This window comes from Mugil cephalus, chromosome 21 (assembly GCF_022458985.1).
Source record: "Mugil cephalus isolate CIBA_MC_2020 chromosome 21, CIBA_Mcephalus_1.1, whole genome shotgun sequence".
NCBI lineage: Eukaryota > Metazoa > Chordata > Actinopteri > Mugiliformes > Mugilidae > Mugil > Mugil cephalus.
This window is the reverse complement of record NC_061790.1, coordinates 17,822,918-17,847,386: the sequence shown is the minus strand read 5'-3', so window position 1 is coordinate 17,847,386 and position 24,469 is coordinate 17,822,918. Positions and strand designations below refer to the sequence as shown.

The window sequence follows — 24,469 nt, the reverse complement described above, 5'->3', positions numbered from 1 at the left end:
GTATTTGACTCTAAACATGTCAGAGATTCATTATCTAATCACCTGCTTTTGTTGGACAGCGTTACCTCTGTCATTAGGAACATCCTTTCTCAGAGTGATGCGGAAAAACTAGTTCATGCATTTGTGTTTTCTAGGCTGGATTATTGTAACTCGTTACTGTCTGGCTGTCCAAGTAGCTCTTTAAAAAGCCTTCAACTGATTTAAAACGCTGCAGCAAGAGCACTGACAGGAATTAGCAAGAGAGATCATATTACTCCAGTATTACCTTCTCTTCATATTCTCCCTTTAAAATCTAGAATTGAATTTAAAATCCTCCTCCTTACATACAAGGCCCTGAAAGGCCTAGCTCCATCATATATGAAAGACCTCATAGTACCATACTGTCCCAACAGATCACTACAATCTCTAAGTGCAGGATAGATGTAGAATGTTTCTAAAAGTAGAATGGGAGGTAGAGCCTTCAGCTATCAGGCTCCTCTCCTGTGGAACCAGCTCCCAGTTTGGGTTCGGGAGGCAGACACAGTCTCTACGTTTAAGGTCAGGCTTAAGACTTTCCTTTTTGAAAAAGCTTATAGCTAGGGCTGGACTTAACCATCCCTTAGTTATGCTGCTATAGGCCTAGGCTGCAGGGGGACGATACACTGAGGACATGTCCTCTCCTCTTTCTTCTCTGGCTCCTGTCCTCTAATATCTTATCATTTTATTTTCTATCTCTTATAATTTACTAACCACTGTGTCTTACTCTCTCCCCTCCGCTCCCCTCCCCCTCCATCATTGAGTGCTGAATATCTGACCTGTGGAGTTCTAAGCTACATCTGCTGCTGTGGCCTCATCAACCAGCCCAGTCTTCATGGTCTGGAGTGCTGTGTATCAGACCTGTGGAGCTCCATAAACTACATCTGCCCCAGTCATCATGGCCTCCTCCAGTTATTCACTCCTACCTAGATGAACAATTCACCAACCTGCCCATGATTCCTGTTATACTCACAAACTGTCACAGATCATCAGCTATGTGTTATATTACTAGACCCTACATGTTTCCTTCCGCTTGATGTATGTATCTATGACAGAAGTTAGTTTATCTTATTTCTTCTGCTCTTCTTTTCTCTCTATCTTCTCTGTTTCTACCCGGCTGGCCTTCGGCAGATGGGTCCCTCTATATGAGCTGGGTTCTGCTCAAGGTTTCTTCCTGTTAAAAGGGAGTTTTTCCTTGCCACCGTCGCCCTCAGGCTTGCTCTGGAGGTTGCAGGCTGGTTTTTGTGAAGCGTCTTGAGACGATTTGTATTGTTATTGGCGCTATATAAATAAAACTGAATTGAATTGAATTGATGTCTTCCCCCTTAGGTGCTGAGTTCACAGGGGGCCTGGACATCTTTGAATCATGCTTTGTCTGGCTCTTCTCCTGAGATTAGGGTGCTATCCCAGTACTTTTTATACTGTGTCAGTGCTTAAATGGCACCTGAACAAGTGCTTAAAGAATGGAAACCATACAAACTTTGTCCAAAAACAGTGCCTCTTTATTTCTAAGGTTTTTCATTACGTGCAAGTTGAACAGAATATTGATTTAAATAATATAAATACAACTAAGACAAAGAAATAAATTAAGCAATATAAAATAAAATTCACAACAAACTGTCATAATCACCATAATAAAAACAGCAGTGTATCAATTGCTCTACTCTCTGGCAATGCCGCTACACTTGTGTGGGGTCTGGCAGGTTACCAAAGACAGAACATCTTGGCTTTTAAAAAAATGTAATCTGCGTTGCTGTTCAGTCTGGTTACTACTGGTGCCCCTGTGGTACCGAGTATTGCTACCCATTTGATGTCTCTGTTAACTCCAAATGGTGTTACTCAGAGCTAGGGATCAGTACAGATATTCGTAGTTTGTAATCATAATAGCACTGGTGCTGACGCAAAGTGTAGTAACCAGACTAACTAAAAGCAACACAGATTTTGGTTCTTCACTTCGGTGCCACTGAATTTTTACCGCCCCTTTAGCTCTATGGCTGTGTTGCTTGCTACACGTGAGAAAAGCCATAGCAATGAGATGAGAGAGGGCCGGTGTTCTAGTACTGAGTTATTGGTCAAGATATGTACTTGTGTATTTTTTTTCTTCCTGGATCTTAGAGTATGATTTGTGTTGTTTCATCTACTGTATGGCTCCAGAACCAAACACACAATTGCTGTAGCTAGAAAAAAGCAATAGATGAATCCTAAAAATACCATGTCACATTTACATGCTGTTTTTTTGCTGACAAATTTCAGGCATTTATTTAAGCAAATCCTAAATATGTGAACAGTATATAAATTTAATTATTGTCTTGACAGATTTTAAAATTGTGATACTAGAACAGTGTAGTAGTTTAGTGTTACTAAAACAGCATTTAAGCATTCAAAATAACATTTCAAAGCAGTTTTGTGTTTGCAAAGTCACCCTGGAATATTTTTCCTGAAAGGATGATTCTGAAAGCTGACCTGAACCAGCTGTAAAAGAAAGCATAAATAAAAGGATTCAGCATCGAATTGGACAATGTCAGCCAATTAAGTGTTTCAATCACAGCTATAGGCGTTACACTGTGTGTTAAAGGCTGAAAGACCATACAAATGAAGTAAGGAGTCCAACATAAGAGAAAAACTCCCATAACAATAGCCAGAGTTTTGGTGGCCTTTCTCTCTGTCTTATTGACAGCTGCTCTGGACTTTGTGGTCTGAAAAGTTGTGTTTTGGATGCTGTTCACTTGTTTCTGTGCAACAAGGTAAATCTTTAGGTAGATACTGAGCATAATTACAACTGGGATATAAAAGGAGAAAATACATGCCAGTGTGGTTGATATGAGAGCATCAAGTAAACAACTGTTTTCACATTTTCCTTGATTAAAACCTGCAATTATGATTCCAATTCCAATCAGAGAGGCAACTCCCCAGCTCAGCAGAATCATCAACCCTGTGACACGATCATTTATTTTACTTTTGTATGTCAAAGGCTGACATACTGCATAATATCTGTCAATGGAAATGCAACACAGATTTAGAATAGAAGCTGTGCTTAGTGTCACATCAAAACTCCCTCGCACTTTACAAAATAAACCCTCATGATACCAACATGAGGTCACAGTGAATGCCATGCTAAAAGGAAACACTAAAACTCCGACCAGCAGGTCAGCCATCGCCAGAGAGAGGATGAGATAGTTTGTCGGGATGTGGAGCTGTTTGAAATAAATGATGGAGACAATTACAAGAAGATTTCCACATACTGTGAAAAGAGATAATGAACCAAGGAAGATATATAAAACTACACATATAATGGAAGGACTGCTTGTAAATATATACATAGAATCGTACAATTCGTAGCAGGGATGCATGTCATTAGAAGTCCTGTTGACAATTAAATCTGGTTCCATGCTTGTAAATTCCTGCAATGAATGTTCAATAATATTAGATCACATTGAAAAAGCATTTTTAATAGTTTAAATACAAAACACTGCAAATACCCACATCAACATCAATCCTCCTTTGACATCAAATGTGAAAAACATTAAAGAAAAAAAATTTGTTTTCTGTAAGTACTATACCGTATGCTTGGAGTTAGTTGACACTTCACTGTTGTTTGTCACAGACCTTTGTTTGTTGCAGATATATTAGACTTAAATATCAAACCATACCTAATTATCATAATACAAACATCTCCTGTCCAGTCAAATGCAGCGCACTGCATTCTGTGAGCACGTGATCTGATTAATTGTATGAACTGCGGGTGCCCTTAAGTCTGTTTTAAGTATCACAGTGTGTAATCTGTTTCTCTATTACTGTTTGTTTGGGCGGTTGTGACAAATAAAAATAAAATCATAATCAAATCAATTACATTCAAATGTTTTTTTGTTGTTGTTTTTGGTTTTTTGAACATATGATGAATAAATTTGGACAAGAAATCCCAGAAGTTTACAAGTTTGAAGATTTGTAACTGGGACAGATCAGCAAGATACTTCTTATTATAATCATTAATATTTACGAAAGTGTTCACATATTATTTCCTCCATTTTCCCGCGATAATGAGTTTTTCCGTGATAATGTGTTTTTCTCAGTATTCCTTGCTATCTTTGGTAGATTTGGTTTCTCGAGATCCTGACTAATTTATCTTGTTATCTCTGGAAAACTAGCTTTGGTTTCTCGAGATCTCGAATACAAGAGAGTTCCGTCTTATATGACCTGCCATGCTGACTGGTGGTTGCCTCTAACAGTAATAATGCAGTAATAACAATAAGAATAGCCTCACATAATACTGTAAGGTGAGCAGTTTGTTTTGTGTTTTATTGTTTGCTAGATAATGATAACCTTTATGGAGATCTTGTGAAAACAAAAATTGTTTTTCGGAGATAACAAGAGGAAATAATATAAATGAATTTATAAATGTATCCACTTATCCAAGCTTTGGTTGTGGGGCAAACAGGCTAAGTAAGGAACTCCAATTGTCCCTCTCCCACACACATTTCACATATTCCAGTTCATCCCAGGAATCCTGAGGCATTCCCAGGCCAGACGAGTGATATAATCCCCCCAGCAAGTTGTGTGTCTGAGGCTGAGGCCAGTCACCCGTTGGAGGATCCTCATTTCAGCCACTTGTAACCGCGATCTTTCAGTCACTAGCCACAATACATGACCATAAGTGTGAATTAGAACAAAGGTAGATTGGTAAATCGAAGGTTTTGTCTTACAGCTCTGGTCCCTTTTCACCACCACAGTTCAATAAAATGCCTGCATTATTGCAGGCACTGCACCAAATCTTCTGTCCATCTCTCACTCCATTTACTGTTTACTGTTTATTTAAGAAAGGGACAGTGCAATTTCATAGAACACATGATTACCCATGGTTAAAAAAGCCAGAATTAGCCAGAAGGCTAGTTTTCATCTGTAGTCCCCTGGCCTTGATGTAAAAAAGGCAATAAGAAGCATACAATACATGTACAATATAATACAGATACATAAACAACACTTACTGTATAATTAAAAAAAAAAAAAAAAAAAAAAAAACAATCAAAATACAACACAACATTTTAGCATAACATCAAAACATCAGAGCATCACAACATATTTTAGTGTTGGCAGCTATAGGTGTTGATAAGCCACGTTTTCAGTTTTTTTGTAAAGCCCTTGTATGTCGTGAGCAGTTTAATCTCCTCAGGTATTGAGTTCCACACACTTGCACTCCTTACTGACCAGGCCGACTTACTGAAAGTGCTCCTGCGCAAAGGAATATAACAGTCACCTCTGACAGAGCCTCGAGTGACACGCTCAAGGCTGTTTCTTTGGCTGATGAACTCTGCCAGAGGATCTGGAGCCAATTTATGGAGCACTTTGTAGGTCAGTTTTAGGTCTGCAAATGTGTGAAGACTGTCCCAATTTAAAATACTATACTTTTTTAAAATTTCACAGTGATGATAGTGCCTAGGTTTTTTATCCATAACTTTAATTGCTTGTTTGTACAAGATTTCCAATGGTTTTTTTGAGCTCTGACCAGCCTGGGACCAGCTAGTTAGGCAGTGGTTGAAATGACTGAAAATCATCGAATGCAAGTACATTTTTGCGGCTTCAGTAGACATTTCATTTCGAATTGCACGAAAATTAACGAGGTTTAACTTGATTTTTTTACACAATTTGCCAATATGGGCTTTAAAGGAAAGCTCAGAATCGATTGTTATCCCAAGATATTTATATTGGTTGGCAATTTGTATTTTTTCTCCATTAACATGTATGTCGGGGTCAAGTGATACTTTGTTTGTTTTAGTGAAATACATGCCTACAGTTTTAGAAACATTTAGCTGTAGACAGCACTCCTGCAACCAACTTGTAACACAGGACATTGCTTTGATGAGTTGAGCGGCAACAATGTCTTTGGTGTGACCATGAACAAAGAAAACCGTATCATCTGCATACATTACGCATTCAGCTTCTGGACAGACAGTGGGCAAATCATTAATATAAAGACTAAATAAAAGGGGGCCTAATATTGATCCCTGGGGGACTCCAGAGGTTAGCCTAAGAGAGTCAGATATGCAGTTGTTAACAGATACAGATTGTGTTCGATCATGCAGATATGATTCAATCCATCCCACAGCGTTTTGAGAGAAGTTAAATTTTGAGAGTTTGGTTAGAAGAACAGAGTGATTTACTGTATCAAAGGCTTTCCTGAGGTCCAAAAACACCGCCCCTACAACTCCACCCTTATCGAGAAATTTTTTTATTTTCTCAATAAGGAAGCAAGTAGCCATCTCAGTGGAATGCTTGGATCTGAAACCAAACTGCATGGCATGGAGAGAGGGGGAGCTGCTGTTTAAATGATGGACAATCTGCTGTGACACCCATTTTTCTGCGATTTTGGAAATGGCTGGAAGAATGCTTATTGGGCGGTAGTTATGCAGAGATGTTGGGTCACCAGATTTAAAGACAGGGGTAACAATGGCAGATTTCCAGGCCTTTGGAAATTGACCCGATGAAGCTGAAAGATTGATGATTGAGGCAATCGGAGTGGCAAGAGCTGAACCTAGATCTTTGAGCATGTTCGAATCCATTCCAAAAACATCCTTTGCTTTTGATGGTTTGAGTGATCGAATTAAATCAATAACTTTAGTCTCAGTAATATTTGTAAAGGTTAAAGACTGCGTTGCAGACGATACAGGGTATTCCCTCCTTTGTTTTACTGTGAACTTATCAGAAATTTCTGACACAGACTCAATGAAGTAGTTGTTGAAAGCATCAGCCATCACTTGAGGTTCTGTCAAGACATTTCCATTTAATTTAATTTGCATTAGTTTTGTTTTGTTTTTTTGGGGATCACCCAATAGTTTTTTAATATAATTCCAGGTTATTTTAGAATTCCCCCTTGCACTATTCAAGGCAGTAATGAAAAAGTCAGCTTTAGACTTTCTTATTTCTTTCACTACCCTATTTCTCAACGAAACAAATTGGTGTCTGTTGTGCCCTAATTTGAGTGACAACTTCAAAGAGTTGTCTCGTTCTTTCATGAGTTTAAGAATAGATCTGTTTAACCAGGGAAGGCCGTTCTTTCTAGCTTTTAATTTAATTATCCGTGTAAATTGTGTAATTATTTGTTGTATTTTATTAGCCATATTAGAACAATCCATATCCAAGTTTTTGCCGGTGAACAATTCATCCCATCTATCTATCACTCGTGAACAGCACCCCAAGATATTTGAACTCCCTTGTTTGAAGTGGGAACTCAACCTCAACCTGGGGGAACAATCAACCATTTTGCGGCAGAGCACTATGTTCTTGGACTTGGAGGTGCTGATCCTCATCTCAACCACTTCACACTCAGCTGCAAACTATTCCAGTGCATGCTGGAGGTCACGGTCTGATGCAGCCAACAGAACCACATCTGCAAAAAGCAGAGACAACATTCAGACCCCGTCCTCACCCCAGCTGTGCTTTGAGATCCTGTCCATTGATACAAGGAACAGGACCGGGGACAAGGGACAGCCTTGGTGGAGTCTAACACCCACCAGAAACATGCTTGACTTTATCCCGAGGATACAGACACAGCTCTGACTTTGGTTATACAGGGACCGGATAGCTTGTAACAAAGGCCTCCAAATTCCATACTCTCTCAGTACCGCCCACAAAGTTCCCTGGGGAATACAGTCATAGGATTTCTCCAAGTCCACAAAACACATGTAGACTGGATTGTCAAACTCCCCTGACCACCTAAGCAGCTCTGCAAGTGTAAAGAGCTGGTCAGTTTTTCCTTGACCAAGACAGAATCCACATTGCTCTTCCTGAATCCGAAGTTTGACGATTGGTTGGACTCTCCTTTGCATCTGGGTCAGCAGTTCTCCTTCCAGACTCAAAACAGGCTAAGTCTTGCTCCACGACCTCCCTTGGGTTGCATGAGAAGCTGGTCTGGAGGCAGGAGTTGAAGATTTTATGAACTGGGGTTTCCACCAGGCATTCTCAGTTCACTCTCACTACTAATTTGGGTTTCCCAGGTGGGCTTCCCTGCCAGATGATCCAACTCTCAACAGCTCTCCACCTCTGTTAAACTGAATGTCCAAGAGTGTCCACTGAGTGGCTGCAGATCTGATGACATGACCGCAAAGTCTATCTTTGACCTAAGGTGCTCTGGCACCAAATACACTTATGAGCCACTTTATGCTCAAACATGCTGTTCGTTATGGACAATCCTAACCACTCTGGTTAACAGCACAAAGGCCATGTCTCCCTAACACTCCCCACCAAGTTACTTCATCGTTGCCCACATGGGCATTGAAGTTTCCCAGAAGAGCTATGAAGTCCCCACATGGAATCCCTTCCAGGACTCCCCCAGGGCCTCTAGAAAGGCTGGATGCATCTGACCCCAATGCCTTCTCCTGTGTGTGGTGGGTCCACAGCACAGGGGGCCTGGACAAGCTCACTGGTGTGCTCCCCACCCAGGTCTGGTTTCAGTTGTGTGGCCCAGGTTTCCCTAATCTGGGCAAGGTGCTGTAACTCAATTTATGCCGTCTTATCAAGGTCTTTGAATAGCACTTTGTCTGGCCCGTCCCCTGAGACCAGTTTACCTTGTGACCTTCTGCCCCAGACAACATAGCTCCCAGGATCACAGGGGGACACACCCTTCCACAACGTTCTGATTCTTTGGAGGTAAAATACTCTGTTAACTCTGTTAACTCCAAAGGATGTCAGAGCTGCACAAACTAGCCTTCACAAATGATGCTCTTATGTTGATAGATGAGAGCATGCTACATGCTTTGGGTGTTGTTGTTTTTGTTTATTGTTTTGTTTTTTAACTGCCAATGGTTGTAACCAGGCCTGGAATTTCGTCATTTTAGGGGCAAGGCCACGTGGCATTTTATGTTGTCAATTTTTTGAGGGCACAATGACCGAAGGCCAGGGCACCAAGACCATAAAACAATAATTTTAAGTGCTATGACTAATGACACTTCTGAGGAAAATTAGAGTCTCCTACACTACACTATTATGTCTGAAGATCATATCTAACCTCATCAATCCATCACTAACTTCCATCACAAAAACTGTAAAACTTATTTAACGCATATTCTCCCATAATTTTTGTTCAATTGACACCGAATGTGCAAGAGCATCTTCATACTGTACTATTACACAGATTTTTGATTAATCAAAATTGATCCTGGAGTGCAACAAAATGCAGGCTACTGATTAACCCATAAGGGCCACGTGGGATTCTACTCTCGGGGGTACCGTCTCTGTCAACATGGGAATTAGCACACTTAGCTTACGATTAGCACAGTTAGCTTACAGTTAGCACAGTTAACCCACATTTAGCACAGTTAGCTTACGGTTAGCACAGTTAGCCAACATTTAGCACAGTTAGTACAGTTAACCCACATTTAGCACTGATAGCATACGGTGAGCACAGTTAACCCACATGTCACACAGATAGCATACTGTGAGCACAGTTAACCCACATGTCGCACAATTAGCACACTTAATCCACATTTAGCATAGTTAGCACAGTTAACCCACATTTAGCACATTTAACCCACTTAGCCCACATTTAGCACAGTTAGCCTACATTTAGCACAGTTACTACAGTCAACCCACATTTAGCACAAGTAGTATATGGTAAGCACAGTTAACCCACATGTCACACGGTTACCAAACTTAGACAGACTTTACTGATCCACGAGGGAAATTATTTTGTCACCATAGCTTTGTTGCGAATAAAAGTAAACACTCATAAAACCACAAGAAAGATAAATAGAATAAGATAAAATAAAGTTAGATTAAATTAAACTAAAATAAAAAATAAAAATTTACAGAAGTATCATTATGAAAATATACAATAGTAGTTGGCAAAAAAAGTGTCCAAGGTGATGTGGATGTTTGGTCAGTTGCATAGCAATAGTGGTATGGATCATGTTGTCATGGTTTTTCTCGTCAATGGGTTTTCCTTATCAGCTGAGGGACGGATGTAAATTCAAATGGGGCGTGTCTACTCGTAGAGTCCCGAAGCCGGCCACAGACATACTGTGGTCCAGTGAACCAGGTCTCCAAAGCACCTCTTACGACACACTCCCTCTGGGTCCAGTCAAGCGCACACAGTCCAACGATCCCGCTGCAAAAGACCTCACGTTCCCTGTTAGTACAGATGGCACTGCTGACCCAAAACTCATTTTCCACTCCACCACCGCTAACTCCAGCCTGGCATCCAAAGCACTTAGTAATAATCTCAGGCCTCTCTCCGGGCAGCTCAGGGGACAGTGCTTGTAGCGCTAGCAGCCAATACCAGGAACACACCAAAGGACACAATGGCCACTCCACCGAAGTCCACGAATGACCAACAACACAGCCAAAAAGTCCAGCCAAAACAAAGCAAAAACAGCACAAAAAGACAAAAACAACCAAAAAACATTTGATTGGTACAAGGTACAGAAAAAACAAAAAAGTCAGACAAAAAACAACCATTAACATTCTTTGCGGAGCTACTGGTGACATGCAGCCACTCTTTCAGGCGCATTTTTCCAAAAAAAAAGAAAAATAAAAAGCCTACAGTTAGCACAGTTAACCCACATTTAGCATAGTTAACCCACATTTAGCACAGTTAGCACACGGTTAGCACAGTTAGCACACTAAGCCCACATTTAGCACAGTTAGCATATGGTTAGCAGAATTAGCTTACAGTTAGCACAGTTAGTGTGTGTGCATGTTACAAGTCTTCCTGTGTGTGTGTGTGTGTGTGTGTGTGTGTGTGTGTGTGTGTGTGTGTGTGTATGTGTAACTGCAGTAACATGAAGTTATTTTTGTAGTGTGTGTTGGTATGTGTTGTTGTAACATGCACAGTGCCCGATATCTGCCGCCAAATTTCCTCTTCTACTCGGATGCAGAGTGCTGCCATGATTGTTGAAAAAGTGTGGTATATGCTATACAAGCTGTATATAAACACAGTCGCACATGTATTCCCTGATCGGTGCAATTTCCCAAATATGACGTTCATCTATGCGTTTCCATTAACGACGTGTAACAACACATTTGATTTGTTTGATTGAAAATTAATAAAATCTCACAAAAATCTCTGCTCTTCAGAGATCGGTCTTTATGGGAGTAGACCAAAACTTGTTTTTGAGCTGAAGCTTCTACAATGATACAGTCTGTCTTCAAGTGACAAAATCAAAATCATCAACATCAGGATTCCTGTTCACATCGAAGCCACGTTGTGCCAAGCTGATAAAGTCCTGGTTGGATTGCTGGAACGATGACCTGGGTTGTTTGACCCGGGTTGACGCCAGATTTATTCATTTGTTAATTTATCACATTTATCTTATCTTTACATTTGTCTTACCTCAGTCAACGTTTTCTCTCTCTTCAGTGAAAATTCAACATCACAGACGTGGACACAAGTGGTGCGTCTCCTGGTTGGCTGGTGATAGGTAGAACTGTTTTTATAGCCCATCTAAACGGTTCATGCCAGGCTCGAATCAGATCCACCACTGAAGATTTGCCCAATAAGAATATAGAAAGCCATCCAAAGAATTTTTTTTTTTTTCAATAGACGTGGTGACAGTCAAGAGGCAGACTACAAAACTTCAGGCCACTGTGGCCTTATGGCACATATTTTTTTCAAGGGCACAGGGCAAATTGAGAGAGCAATTCCTGCACTGGTTTCTAACTGTGGTAACTGGGAGGTGGGTGGTCTGCCTTTGTTTGGCCAGAAAGAACATGACTTGATTTAATCAAATTTAACAGCTTGTTATTTACTTGTTGATGTGTATGTAGAACTGCCTTTTTTATTAAATTCAGTTGCATTTGAAGTATGAGACACACAAATCTGAAGGTTATTGTTTTATTGTTTATTGTAATTATTGTTATAGCACAATTACCAAGCCAGTGACAATAAAGAGAAGTTATTCAATCAGTGAGAGAAGTGACAGTAAAAAGATGAGACATTCCTGATGCTCTGCTGGTGTTATAGTCCTGAGGTACTGGTCAAGATATGTACTTGTGCACTTTTTCTTTCCTAGATCTTAGCGTTCACTTCAAAAATGATGGCTTACATATTGTATTATTTTGAGTAAGAGCATTGCAATAGATGTTTTATATGAATCTCAGAGTCACACTAGTCCAAAATCATCTCAATCTCATCTTCAAGGTCTCCATCTGAAGTGATGCATCATCTACTCTGTGGCACCAGAACCAATCACATGCACACTGCTGCTGTTTTAATTTCAAGCATTTATTTTAGCAAATCCTAAATATGTGAACAGTATATAAATTTAATTACTGTCTTGACAGATATTAAAATTGTGATACTACAGCAGTGTAGTAGTTTAGTGTTATTTAAAACAGCATTTAAGCATTCAAAATAACATTCAAAGCAGTTTTGTGTTTGCAAAGTCACCCAGGAATATTTTTCCTGAAAGGATGATTCTGAAAGCTGACCTGAACCAGCTGTAAAAGAAAGCATAAATAAAGGGATTCAGCATCGAATTGGACAATGCCAGCCAGTTAAGTGTTTCAATCACAGCTATAGGTGTTACACTGTGTGTTAAAGGCTGAAAGACCATACAAATGAAGAAAGGAGTCCAACATAAGAGAAAAACTCCCATAACAATAACCAGAGTTTTGGTGGCCTTTCTCTCTGTCTTATTGACAGCTGCTCTGGACTTTGTGGTCTGAAAGGTTGTGTTTTGGATGCTGTTCACTTGTTTCTGTGCAACAAGGTAAATCTTTAGGTAGATACTGAGCATAATTACAACTGGGATATAAAAGGAAAAAATACACGCCAGTGTGGTTGATATGAGAGCATCAAGTAAACAACTGTTTTCACATTTTCCTTGATTAAAACCTGCAATTATGATTCCAATTCCAATCAGAGAGGCAACTCCCCAGCTCAGCAGAATCATCAACCCTGTGACACGATCATTTATTTTACTTTTGTATGTCAAAGGCTGACATACTGCATAATATCTGTCAATGGAAATGCAACACAGATTTAGAATAGAAGCTGTGCTTAGTGTCACATCAAAACTCCCTCGCACTTTACAAAATAAACCCTCATGATACCAACATGAGGTCACAGTGAATGCCATGCTAAAAGGAAACACTAAAACTCCGACCAGCAGGTCAGCCATCGCCAGAGAGAGGATGAGATAGTTTGTCGGGATGTGGAGCTGTTTGAAATAAATGATGGAGACAATTACAAGAAGATTTCCACATACTGTGAAAAGAGATAATGAACCAAGGAAGATATATAAAACTACACATATAATGGAAGGACTGCTTGTAAATATATACATAGAATCGTACAATTCGTAGCAGGGATGCATGTCATTAGAAGTCCTGTTGACAATTAAATCTGGTTCCATGCTTGTAAATTCCTGCAATGAATGTTCAATAATATTAGATCACATTGAAAAAGCATTTTTAATAGTTTAAATACAAAACACTGCAAATACCCACATCAACATCAATCCTCCTTTGACATCAAATGTGAAAAACATTAAAGAAAAAAAATTTGTTTTCTGTAAGTACTATACCGTATGCTTGGAGTTAGTTGAGACTTCACTGTTGTTCGTCACAGACCTTTGTTCTTATTCATTGTACCACCATGCAGATATATTAGACGCTTAAATATCAAACCATACCTAATTATCATGATACAAACATCTCCTGTGCAGTCAGATGCAGCGCACTGCATTCTGTGAGCACGTGATCTGATTAATATTACAGACTGTGAGTCTGTGCCTTTGAGTCTGTTATAATTACTGAAGTGTTTTTTTTGTTGTTGTTGGTTTGTTTTAATGAATTACTTAATTTAGAAAAGGAAACCTTGAAAATTACAAGGTTTGAAGATTTGTGACTGTCACAGATCAGCAAAATACTTCTTATTATTAACTATTAATATTTACTGAAGCCCGAAGCAGTCATATTATTTCCTCAATTTTCCTGTGATAATGAGTTAATTTCTTCTATTTTCTTGAGATCTCAAGTCTCAACAAAACAGGCTTTGTTTTCTCAAGATCTCGACCTATTTACTTCATCATCTCTGGAAAACAAGCTTTGCTTTCTTGAGATCTTGAATATGAGAGTTCCATCATATGTGGCCTACCATGCTGACTAATGGATTCCCTTAACTCTAACAATGTAGTAATAACAATAATAATATCCTCATAAAATAGCCAGGGAAAAAATATAATAATAACAACAACAACAACAACAATAATAATAATAATAATAATAATAATAATAATAATAATAACAATAATAATAATAATAATAATAATAATAATAATAATAATAATAATAATAATAATAATAATGTATATTATATGATTACTATTATATTTTTTTAGAAGATGTCAAGAGCTAAAGAGTGCTGTTTTTTACAATATTCAATTCCTTACCAATTTCAGAGCAGTATCTCTGGTCCTTGCTAAGATTTGAGCTACTTTGAAGAATCATCCTACGAAAAGAAATCCTCAAGTGAACTGCGATACCCATGTGAGGGTATCACATTTGACATTTGTCACTGCGTTTGTCACTCCATGCATATGTAATTGCAGAACATTTTCCCAATGTATCCTCCCTTCTAATTATTTCACCAATTTTGTCCTTTTATTTGTTTTTACATTTTTTGGGTCGGAGACTCCCCTTTGTGTCTGTGTCTGTTCCAGGTATCATGGTCTCTGCCTTCGTCCCTGATTTCAAAAATAACTTGTCAGCCTCCTGGTTGCACTCTTGAGCTGCCTCTCCTTTCTGCTCAGCCTCTTGGTCACCTTCCTGAGCAGCCTTTTCTGCCAGCTCAGCCACCAGACTGCCTTCCTGAGTAGCCTGTTTCTATCTAGTTCACTCTGCTTCTGGGCCACCCACCTGAACTCAATGTCCCATGATTATTTTCTGCATCTGGATCCTTTTCTGAGTTTTTCAACTGACATTGCTGCTCTTTGTTTTTTTGGTTCAATCACACCTTAGAACCCTTTTTCTGTGAAGGAGATCAAGTTTTTTCTGTGGCCCTGTTTGGTTTGCCTTGTGTTTCCTGTTCCAGTCCAATTTCAAGAAGTTCAACAGTGTGGGCTTGAATCCTCTGGTACCTTTTTGCAGATGGAAGGAGGGAATAGTGTGTGCGGTCATCCACGATGATATTGGCTTTGTGGTGTTGATATTTTGCGATTGGCGGTAGAGAGACTCCAATGATCTTCTCGGCTCCCCTCCCTGCACCACAATGATGCTTTGGGATGCTTTCTGTGGTCCCTCTTTAAAATGTGGTCAGGATGAGGTGTGGTGTGATTTGCTCTTCTCAGCAGAAGGTAGAGGTGCTGTTGGGCTTTCTCTGTGATGGTGTCATGTTTTTGTGTGAAGTCATTTCCTCTCATATTTTGAGATTTGCCATTGTATTTTGTCCCTTGGTTTTCTGCTTTGTCTTGTGCCTTTTATTCTTCCCTTGATTGCTTACTGGTTTCTGACTGTGTGCTCTACCCTCGTTAATTTTAGTGTCTCATCATCCTTCTGCCCTCTTGTGTATATATAGCCCTGCCTCTCCCTTTGTTTTCTGTCACGCCGTCTGTCTGAGGGACAGTGCGGATCTTACCTGCACCAGAAGTAGCACGAACATTACGTACGAGATTAAAAAATGTACTATTATCCATCTGGTTGTTGTTTGTAATGCCGGTGTGCCGCATGAACGACTCTTGTTTATTATATCACGTAGTAGGTCAACCGGAAATCGGGCCGTATTAACATGGTATTATCCCGCTGAAAAGACACGTGTTGCCACCTAGTGTGCAGGAGGAGAACAGTTATTGGATTTTCCTGCGCTGCATGTAAACTGGGACAAGGACTGTAGTCTGAAAGTCGAATTTTTTTGCATTAGTGGAGTATGCAGCAGCTTGAAATAAATGTGAAATATTACACGTATTATGGAATGCTGTGTAAGAACATACTGTATAGTTGATGTCATCTAGAAGGGGAATGGAGCCGAATGGAGCTGAACATGCAGTGACAGTGATGTCATCTGGAAGCGCTGGATATTCGGGGCGAGCAGATCTGGTACCTACAGCGGCAACCTCCAGGTCTAAGCGATGAAACCCATGCGGAAGTGCAAAAAATTACAGTTCATCACGTCAGAGAGTCAGAGTTTTCGTTTTGTTGTAGTCTTCCTGTTTTATTTTGAAAAGATTTGTCTTCCTTGTGTTTGTCAGTTTTACCTCCCATCTTTGTTCCTTTCCCGCTTTAGTTGATTAGGGATGTGTTTCACCTGTGTCTTGTTCCCCTATGTATTTAAGCCCACGCCACTGTTGGTTCTCTGCCAGATTGTCTTTGATCTCTGTGTCTTTGCTTTCCAGCCATCTTATTATGTCCATTTTTGTCTGTGGTGTATGTCCTGTTTTGTTCTCTTGATTCTGCCTGCCCTGTTGTGTATGAACTGCTGCCTTGCTCTGATTAAAGAGTTTTGGATTTTGGACTCTGTACCGCTGCTTCCCATCCCTTGCTACTGGGTCCAGCCTCACCAGCCCTTCACACATTGAGTGGCCGCTTGAGGCTGGTTGCAAAAAGGAGTAAATCCCCATAGACCCCCATGTTAAAACATGGGGGTCCATTATTAAACATCACACATTAAACATCACAATGGTTTATTTCACTATTCATGACAACTGTAAGGGGGGTGAATTCTTATCTTACTCATTCATTTATTGTTTTATTAACATTTATAATTCTGCATAATTAAGGGCGTTCCCACTTTGAGTGATAGGTGACATATGGGTGCTACCAGAGGCCACTAGGTGCTAGCCTTGGTCTCTCTGCTAGTCCTCACCTAAGTTAGTGACAACCTTTCGGTTGAGTTTGAGGTTTTGGTCCATTCTGGATCATTTTAAATAAAAATGCTTTGCTGCACCTCCTACAAGACCATCCAATAAGTGAATCTGGAGAATTATTATTATTATTATCTGGAGAATCATTTTATGGTGGGTGTCAGTGCCCAATGTAGCTAGTCTGCTGGCTGAAGTCTATCTAATTAGCCAGCTAATGAATTTGCCTTATGGTAGTTTTCCAGCCAGGTTCTGGTTTATTCTGGCTAGGCTAACGGGAGGTTATAAATACTTTTAAATAAAGTGTGTCAGCAGAAATATTAATCCACCACGTAAATTACAAAATATTAATGTCTTGTTCGCGTTACTTTTTCCATACGACCACTGTTATGGTAACAATGACAGACTTGGTTCAGTTTAATGTGTTGAGCTGTGTTCAGTTATATTAAAACATTAATGTTATATGACAGTATGGATCCAGACATATTGTTAGTCTAGATGTAAAAACATGTTTTATGTTAGTTTAAGTTAGACGGTAATGTAAATTAAGGTTGAGGAACCAAAATGTGAATATCCGTAACAATATTCCCTACACATTCCATACATATAACACATACATTATTTCACATGTCTGTTTTTCTGTGTAAAATTCAGGTGATCCAGATGTTCTACATGAGATGAAGAACTGGACTATCAGGACTTCTCATCTGGACAGAGAACACTTAAGCCCTTTCACATTGAGCGACCCTTAACGTAACCCTTAACTTGTAACACAACTCTAATATATATATTTTTAAATTAACACATTCATCTCTAAATCATAACTGTATTCCATATATTATATTTTAGTCGGAACAAATGGCATCAATCTGGGAGCGAGGCCACTGTGTTAGTCGACTGCTAGCACCTCGGATAATGTTTAGCCTAGCTCGGTAGCCTGAGTTAACCCGGTAGCACAGAGTTGCGTGGACGGGTTTCAGCATTCAGGCTACTTTAGCTCCATCCCAACGCAACTCCCATATCCATATTTGGAGTATCTGAGTGTGGGCGGAGTAAAGCTCATCCAACATGGCGACCACAGGCTCCACCCACTTTGGGTTTCATATTTGAGGTTCAGAATCCAATGTGTGATGTCACAATGGGTTTGACAATAGTATGTACAGTCGCGAACAGGACTGTAAGAGCCGACTCTCGTTTGTGACCGACACTTCACTAAGTCATACCATATCCACACTTTACACACTGGAGCTACATCGTGATCAAAAATCTAAATCGATAATGCTTTTCCTGTGTTTATGATTGTTTGGGTCAACTACTTTTTTGGATCGGCCACTGAAGTGTGGCTGGACCCAAATCAAACCATCACTGATTATTTTTTAAAATTAGATATATAAGTGTCAGCCTTAGACAGGGTTTACAGTTATGTATTGCAAATCATTTTGTACAGTCATGACAACTTTGTTTGGAATAGCTTTGGAACAGTTAAGGGGGTAACTTAGACAGACTTTAATGATCCACAAGGGAACTTGTCCATAGTACCTTAGCTGTTACAAAAAGGTGAGCTGTTGTACAACTGGATAGAGTAAGGTATAAAAGAAGTTCTGTAGCATTCATTATGGGAGCAGAGCTGAATCTTCAACATGAAAGAAAGTGACCTTGATATTACATTTTTTGAAAATCAGTGCTTCAGCAAATATTATCCAACACACATTATCCGTTGAATAATAGATAGTGTTTGCAAATACACCATTGTGTGAGTGATATGAAGAGCCATAAATATCTGTCCGACAGGTTGGTAAATGTTACAGTCCATGACACAGTATATATATGTACACCATTGTTTGATAAATGTATGTGGAAGGTTACACCATCAGACATTGACATGTAGTGAAAAAAGCTATTCTGTAACTCAAGTTTGCTTTGAATAATTATTTTTGACAACCAGCTTACTTAAGAAAATGATATCACACTGCATCATTGTGTTACTGTGAAATCAGACTTAAGCGTTAGGTGATGAGTGTTCAGCTTTACTTCATATGGTTAAAGACACCTCTCTCTGTTTGAAACACATGACAGAAACCAGTTGTTGGCTTCTCTATCCTGCACTGGAAAATACTCCTTTGTGTTTGAACGAGCCTCCGATATATCGTGTGTGGTCTCTGGCCATACCTCTCTTCATCTCTGCGTCAAAACTGACAAAAAAAGTTTCCAGGAAGTGTGACTTTAGTGAAACAGGTGAATATAGCCAAATGACGACCTTGTATAAAAGACACCAGAATTTTTCTGTCTCTTCAGCACTGTTTAGTTAGTCACTTTTAGCATTTAGTTCTATGTATGGTATTAGCGGGAGACTTCAACTTCAAGCAATATGCAGGTTGAACAGTGCAATATACTCAATCTTTAGCAAAAAAGTATAACGCTGTGTTCATTTTTACAAGCATGGCGATAGACACATCTAGCACAAAGAGGGTTTATCAAATCAGTTTGCAGTTGCTAAAATCACCAAATATAATTTTTCCAGAAATTATCATTCTGAAAGCCGATCTGAACCAGCTGTAAAAGAAGGCATAAATAAATGGATTAACCATTGAATTTGAAAGAGCAAGCCAATTCAGTATCTCTTGTAAAGGTCCTGGCTCTGATGCATTACTCAAGGAAACAACAGAGACACAGAGAAAGAAAGGCAACCAACACGTCAAAAAAACTCCCATAACAATTGCCAGAGTTTTGGTGGCCTTCCTCTCCATCTTACTGACAGTTGCTCCAGACTTTGTTGTGTTCTGGATGCTGCGTGCCTGTCTCTGTGCAACAAGGAAAATCTTCAGGTAGATACACAGCAGTAAGATTAGTGGCAAGTAAAATGTGAATACAACTCCCATAGTTTTACCAACTGCATCAGAAAAACACTGTTCCTTGCATGTTCCTTGGTTAGACCCTCTTATAACTGAGCTGGTTGCAATTGCAGCAGGAACACCCCAGCTCACCAGAATCATGGTCACAACAATTCGACCACTCATTTTAGCTCTATATGTCAGAGGCTGACACACTGCATAATATCTGTCAATGGAAATACAGCATAGATTCAGAATAGAGCAAGTACTAAGTGTTATATCAAAGCTGGCCCGTACTTTGCACAGCACTTCTTCTTTAAACAGACACAAGCTCATCGAGAATACCATGCTGAGAGGAAACACTACAGCCCCTACAAGCAAGTCAGCCACAGCTAGAGACAGGATAAGAGCATTAGTGGAAGTATGCAGCTGTTTGAAATAAATGATGGAGGTTATTACCAGAAGATTTCCACATACAGTAACAACCGATAATAATCCAAGGAAAATATGAAATATTATACATATTGTGGAAGGCTGTGTCAGTACATATGAGGCATCTATTTTATAGCATGGATTTAGGTTAAAAAACTCTGTCTTATTCACACCAGTTACAAATTGCATGCTTTTACGGTCCTCTTATTTCAAGTTACAGTTAAAAGTAATACAACATTTTGCTCAGCATCAACTAACTATTCAAATATAAGTTCTCTTAAATTTAAAAACTAAAATCTCTAATTGAATCCCTACACAGTGCATACCAAACTGCTAGGGTAGTCCATACATTACCACTGTCAGATGCCCTTTGTCTGATCATCTATTTGACGATCTCCAGGACATAGCATTTATGTTAATTAAGTCACAAATGTAAAAGTCCCATGTCCATTCAGGTTTGAACACTGCAACCTATGAGCATCCTGCATCATATGAGATGCCATAGAAACAAACATGTGTAAAAGACTTGTTTATGTTGCCAACATGGCAGCCGTCATAGTGGGGTTTCTAAATTTTAGCTTATTAATTTATTAATTTAAATGTTAAATCATAGTTCACTCTTGGCTTTAGTTGTTACCAAGATACCATGACGATTATGGAGTTATTTTTGGCTAGTTTGTGCTATGGTTAACTAAACATTAAACCAGGGCATGCCAAAACGATATAGCAGTAAAAAATGTTGTTATATGAAACAAGTAGTGCTAGTTTTCCAGCTAATAAGCTGGTTTTGCACTTAATTTGTTAGTGAAATTGTGAGCGACTTACCATGCAGCCATCAAATCACAGTCAATGAAAAACTGCAAAGTCCCACCAGAAATATCTAAACTATGATACGAGGGGCTACCTGTTTTGATACTAACTTCCTGAAAAATACACCTTTAAAAATAATAATGATGATGATAATAATAATAATAATGACTTGTATGTGACAAGGCTGTCTGTTCACATTGGTGTTAATGAATCCACACAATTAATAGTCACAATGATTTACATGGTAGGAACCTATGTATTAAAACATGCAACATTTTTCATTGTTCATTTTTGTTCACATAATTCAGTTTCACATCTCTGACTCATCTGTCTTTCTTCACGACATTGTGTGCAGGAGCACATTTGTAGCACTTTGATTAAAGTCACCTGTTTTACTTTTGTACAAATTAAAACGTTTGTACTATTTTTGAACAAATCATGAACTTTGTTCCATGTCCATACAAACTACTAATAATGTAATATTAACTTTTTTATATATTTAAATTAATCATATCACATGTGTAGTAGCATTTTGTAAAAACATCTGTTACAATTTCAGAACAATTATTTGAGTTTAACATCATCAAGGTGTTTCTATAAAAACAACAATCCATTTAGCTCTAAGCTTCAGTTACTCTTTTGACTTCTTCGCCAGCCTCATGAAGTAATAAGAAGAACAAACATTGTAATACAATATAATTACTATAAGAGGCCCATACAGTGTTGACAGAGGCCAAATTTAATACTCAGAAAAAGCACTGATGACCAAAAAATAGGAAAAATTGAAAAAACAAAAATATTCTATATTGTGGGCCCACTTTGTTTCCAGTTAACCTGACATTTTGTTTATTTTGTGGCCATCCGAAGACTCCTGTGAGCTAGTCAGCACAGGCCTGATGCACTTTACTAGGAACTCTGTCTGGGCCAGTAGCTTTCCTAGGGTCGACTGACCTCAATACATATGCTCCTGTAGAGTGAGCATCAGGTGGTTAGCAGCTGGGCAGTGAGTCTGTTACAGGCTTTATGACTTCAGCCAGGTAGATGTCTGCATTTACAGTGGTGTTGATGCTTCCTTTATAGTTTGTTAAATGATAAATACCCTGCCACAATCATCTTAGGTCCTTGACCCAGATGTTTTAGCCAAATTTAGACCAATACCCTCCTTTTATTTCTATAGTCTTAGACAAGGTTGTTGCCAATCAGTTGTATAACCATTTAAACGAGAAAGGTTTGTTTGAAAAATTTCAGTCAGGTTTTAGCGTTCATGATAGTACAGAAATGGCTCTGGGTAAAGTTACCAATATCTCCTCATGACTTCGGACAATAGACAATAGACATGCCCAGAACAAGTCCAGAGGTGTTCCGAGGCATCCATGGAGGCATCCTTACCAGATGCTCTACTCTGAGCTCCTCCCAAGTGTCAGAGCACCTAACTTGATCTGTAAGTCTGAGCCCAGTCACAATGCGGAAGAAACTAATTTCGTCTGCTTGATTCTGCGACCTAACCCATGATGCCTCTGGGGGCGCGGTCATAAGCCTTCTTGTTCCTCCTCGATCAACTATTGATTGGGCCCTCTTTTCCAGCACCCTGGTGTAGACTTTGCCAGGGAGATCCCCCTATAGTTGGAACACACCCCCTCATCCCCTTTCTTAAAAATGGGGACCATCACCCTGGTCTGCCACTCCTGAAATGCTGTCCTAGATGTTCACGCAATGTTGCAGAGGCAGGTCAGCCTTGACAGCCCTACCACATCCAGAGCCTTAAGATACCCAGGGCAGATCTTGTCCTCTCCTGGAGCTCCAGCGCCAGGGAGTTGTTTCACTACCTTAGCGACTTCTGCCACAGAGATTGGATGGTCCAACCCCAGCTCTCTAGCTCTGTTTCCCCTATGGAATATGTGTTGGTGGGATTGAGGTGCTCCCCAAAGTATTCCTTCCACCGCCAGACGATAGCCCCAGGGGACATCAGCACCTCCTTATCTCCACCAAGAACAGTGTGGACGAGTTGCTGCCTGCTGCCCCTGAGGAGCCAGACGATTTGCCAGAACCTTTTTGGAGCCAATTGATGATCTTTTTCTATAGCCTCACTGAACTCCCCGCCCCAGTTTTTTCCTTAGCGACTGCCCTGGCTGCGGACTGCTTAGTCATCCGGTACTGGTCAGATGCTTCTGGAGACCTACACACCAACCATGCCCTGTAGGGCTCCTTCTTCAGCCTGATTGTTCCCCTCACCTCTGGTTTGGGACTTACCACCATGACCAGCACCAGCAACCTTGCAGCTTCAACTTGCAGCAGTTGCCTTGACAATAATGGAGTGGAACATGGTCCATTTGGACTCAATATCCCCCACCGCCCCCAGGACGTGGCTGAAGCTCTGTCAGAGGTGGGAGTTGAAGACCGGGTCTGCGTGGCGTCTTCCCCCGTCAGTGTGATCCAACTCACCACCAGATGGTGATAAGTTGACAGCTCTGCTCCTCTCTTCACCCGAGAGTCCAGAATGATGAATGATGAACAACCTTGTGTTCGAACATGGTGTTAGTTATGGATGAACTGTGACTTGCACAGAAGTCCATAACTGAACACCACTCGAGTTCAGATCAGGCAGGCCGTTCCTCCCAGTCATGCCCCTCCAGGTCTCACTATCATTGCCCATGTGAGCATTGTCCCCCAACAGGACAATGGAGTCCACAGTCGGGGCACAATCCAGCATCCATCATAGGGCCTCCAAAAAGGGTGGGTACTGAACTGCTGTTTGGCGCATAAGCGCTAACAACAGTCAGGACCCATTCCCCAACCTGAAGGCGCAGGGAGGCAACCTGTCTTTTATCTGCGAGAGCCCCAACATGCAGGCAGAGAGTCTTGTGGCAAGCAAAAAGTCCACCCCAGCCCTCCGCCTCTCAGCTGGAGCAACTCCAGCAAAGAAGAGGGTCAAACCCCTCTCAAGAACTTCGGTACCAGAGCTGACGCTATGTATTGAGGTGAGTCCAATTTCTTTTTCAAGTCAATAGTGCTCAACCTCTTCCACAAGCTTTGGCTCCTTCCCCACCAGAGAGGCAATGTTTGATGTTCCAAAAGTCAGCTTCCATAACCGAGTATCAGACTGCCAAGGCCCCCGCCTGCTGCCCGATCCACAGAGCCCAAAGCAATGATTCTTTAGTATATGCCAAAGTAAGCTACATTATACATACTGGCTAAACTCCAAGCATGCCTCAAAGACATAAAGGCTTGGATGACCTGTAATTTTTTACTTTTAAACTAAAGTAGAAAATTACAGGTCAAAACAGATTACCTTGGCCTCCAGTACTACTATGAAAAACCTTGGTGTTATATTTGACAAGTGTATGTCCTTTAATTCTCACATAAAACAGGTGACCAGGACTGCTTTCTTTCATCTGTGCAATATAGTCAAAATTAGGAACATCATGCCTCAGAATGATGCTGAAAAAGTAAGTCATGCATTTGTGTCTTCTAGGTTAGATTATTGTAACTTATTATCTGGCTACACAAATAGCTCTTTAAAAAGCCTGGAGTGCTGTATATCTGACCTGAAGAGTTCAAGCTACATCTGTTGTCATGGTCTCATCAACCTGCCAAGTC

The 24,469-nt window shown here is 40.1% G+C and overlaps 3 protein-coding genes across 3 annotated transcripts; all 3 read right to left on the bottom strand.

The window, feature by feature from the left end:
* Window positions 1–2,408: 2,408 nt before the first annotated feature.
* Window positions 2,409–3,404, bottom strand: LOC124999239 (trace amine-associated receptor 1-like). The gene has a single exon (XM_047574055.1). It carries the CDS (start codon window positions 3,402–3,404, stop codon window positions 2,409–2,411), a length of 996 nt encoding a protein of 331 aa, XP_047430011.1.
* An 8,958-nt stretch (window positions 3,405–12,362) lies between these two features.
* Window positions 12,363–13,367, bottom strand: LOC124999236 (trace amine-associated receptor 1-like). Its single transcript, XM_047574052.1, has one exon. The coding sequence runs from the start codon at window positions 13,356–13,358 to the stop codon at window positions 12,363–12,365; it is 996 nt and encodes a 331-aa protein (XP_047430008.1). The 5' UTR covers window positions 13,359–13,367.
* Window positions 13,368–19,273: 5,906 nt separating this feature from the next.
* LOC124999256 (trace amine-associated receptor 1-like) lies at window positions 19,274–20,251 on the bottom strand. The gene has a single exon (XM_047574072.1). The coding sequence runs from the start codon at window positions 20,249–20,251 to the stop codon at window positions 19,274–19,276; it is 978 nt and encodes a 325-aa protein (XP_047430028.1).
* Between the last annotated feature and the right edge of the window lie 4,218 nt (window positions 20,252–24,469).